This window comes from Pinus tabuliformis, chromosome 5_2 (assembly GCF_031772625.1).
Source record: "Pinus tabuliformis cultivar Carrire ecotype Pingquan chromosome 5_2, CPIR1, whole genome shotgun sequence".
In the NCBI taxonomy this organism is placed as follows: domain Eukaryota; kingdom Viridiplantae; phylum Streptophyta; class Pinopsida; order Pinales; family Pinaceae; genus Pinus; species Pinus tabuliformis.
Genome location: NC_142306.1, coordinates 455,867,683 through 455,870,232, shown reverse-complemented (window position 1 = coordinate 455,870,232; position 2,550 = coordinate 455,867,683). Strand labels below are relative to the sequence as shown.

Below are 2,550 nucleotides of genomic sequence, written 5' to 3'. Positions count from 1 at the left end.
GATTAAGCGTTTTACCGGACTTCAAAATGCATTCAATCCCATTGATAAACCCATCGGGTCCGCCATTCTATCGCAAATCGCTATCACATGGCGTAATGGTCAAAAACCCAATACACAGGAAATACAAATAAATCCCGCATTTCTGGATTTCAAATATTATGAAATCGCGTCCACAATCCCTATTGGATCCGCCTTCTATCGGCATATCGCTATCGCAAATCGCATGGTGCATTGGCCTATGTGTCGAGGATCACCGATCGCCGATCAAATCTAGACCATTGATCTTTCTCCTCGATCGGACGGTTGATATCGCATATCGCTATCGGCATATCGCATTGGTAACAGCCCGGGGGTTCTTTCCTTTGGCTATGCCGATCTTCGATTGTCGACCACCCTGATCGTTCCGATCGCCGATATCGCAATCGCTAATCGCATGTCGCCTTGTCCTCCCACCAGGCCTTTATCCCTTCATCGCTCTAATCCGATACATCTCACGGATCCGATAAGGGTTTAGGCTGCGGAACATAATATTTCGGGTCCACCCTTTAAACCTTTCACATGTGATTTTTTCATATAAGGCGTTAAGCCCATTTTCATAAGAATTTGCCTCCTTTTCAAAGGACCATGGCAAACTTCTTTCTGCGATAACTTCTTCACCTGAAGTCCATTTTAGCCCATTCAAATTGCAATAGATTCAGAATGAAAAGATCTACGCAATGGGACTATTTCCAGGAGCAGCCCTTGACTTTCATTTTCCTCTGTGATGAACACTTTAGACTTAGAAGTCTATCCAAGATCCATTTTGGATCAACTTTACACATTGAAGTTTACACACTGAAGGGGTTTATCCATTAATACATATGAAGCATTATAATGTTTTGGTTTATCTCCTTCATTATCAGAAGATATGTTAATTAGACTTGGCTTTACTATTATTACCATGCAACTTGAACTATCAAATGCAAAGCTATGAAATACACTCTGAAGATCTATAACCGAATCCTTCTTGTAGGCCTCTTCCAGAACTGGAACAAGCTTTTCTTGCACCAATTTTTGTGTGAAATTTATTCTGTAATCCCAGAAATCGTTGTTGTTCAGTACCATATCAGTGGCTCGCCTTTGATGTTCATCGGCAAATAACCCATCTCCAAATATATCATAGACACAGTCAGAGGTAGCCCTGACAAAATTAGAGCATTTGTTCTCAAGAATGTACGCTAAATTCGGAGGACTAGATGTAATAACATCAAATTTGGCCTTGAAAACACCAGACGTGAAGTTCAGACTCCCACATATTGCTGCTGCCCATTCGTAGAAATTGCCAAGATTCCACAGCAACGAAGGCATCATGCCTACCAGAGGCCAATTCAGCGGAACATTTGTCTTCCTATTTGACATGAATAAACATCTGCAGAGAAAAACGCTTAGAATTAGCAGAGGAAATAGAGTAGCCAAGACGCTGAAATTGGTCTCCATTTCCTGAGGGCGAACTAATTGATCCAACGCCAAGATGGGCACAAACCCAATATAAGCTAGTGTTGTGAGGAATGCTTCGCATATTACTACTTTGGCTTATACTGCTATGAATGTGTCATTGTACAGACCTCTGTTGCATACCCTTTCATTTCCACCCTTGAGTGAGTTTGAAATGGGCTTTAGGATTGAACACTTGCTGAAATAACCTACCCACTACATCTCCTGATTTGGGCTTCAAGACTTTTGCTATATTGATTTGTTGTGTAAGGTTATTATTCTTCATCTTAGTTTATTTTTGGCAATACTGCTACAGCTAATAGGCTAATATAATGCTCTTAGAGGCATGGATGGAGAAATCCCCATTTAAGAATAGTTTTGAAGATGTTCGTCTATGGCTGGAAGATTGTTTCATATTCATTCATGTCTACTGGATCAATGGGATTATGTTGTGGCATAATTGTTTCATATACAACCATGTCTACTAGATGAAGATCAGATTAGGTTGTGGTTGTTATGTCCAAATCATGTTTCAAGGTGATTTTGAGGTACCAGAAAATTGATGTGCTCTTTTTCCTATCAATTAAGGTATTCGCGTGTCTCAAAGGAATGATCGTCATTATCATATACTTGCGGATGTTCTCTAAAGAATTATCGGTACAGTGATCTACAATAATTCTGTGGAATTTCTTAAATGTATGAAGGCTTATGAATAGGTGTCAATATTCTCGTTTCCGTTTAGAAAATGTCAGAAGTCTTGCTTGAATATTAAGATGTGGTGCTTATTTCATGGACTGAAAAGGGTTAAAGGGACTGACAATGCAGTAAGGAAATAGCATCCATTTTCTATAGAAATAGATGTGCATGCCCCCCAAACTGACAACACTTTCTAGATCGTCAAACATTAATTACATGAAACTATAATTTCGATGTCAAAGGATTAAGAATGGAATTGTGTTTTTCCTTGTCCTTAATCAAAATTCTAGCACTAGTCCTGATTGATATGCATTCTCTCAAAACAGTTGGCTCTTAATCCTCTAAGAGTCTAATCTTTCACCTACCTATATAATCTGTACT

At 39.3% G+C, this 2,550-nt stretch overlaps 1 protein-coding gene across 1 annotated transcript; it reads right to left on the bottom strand.

Annotated features, from left to right (window-relative positions):
* Positions 1-813: 813 nt before the first annotated feature.
* On the bottom strand, positions 814-1,350 carry LOC149159653 (alkane hydroxylase MAH1-like). Its single transcript, XM_089434379.1, has one exon. It carries the CDS (start codon positions 1,348-1,350, stop codon positions 814-816), a length of 537 nt encoding a protein of 178 aa, XP_089290505.1.
* Positions 1,351-2,550: the final 1,200 nt, after the last annotated feature.

Bases quoted from the DNA above. Each gene is read 5' to 3' on its own strand.
- LOC149159653 (XM_089434379.1), bottom strand. From the start codon at position 1,350: ATGATGCCTTCGTTGCTGTGGAATCTTGGCAATTTCTACGAATGGGCA.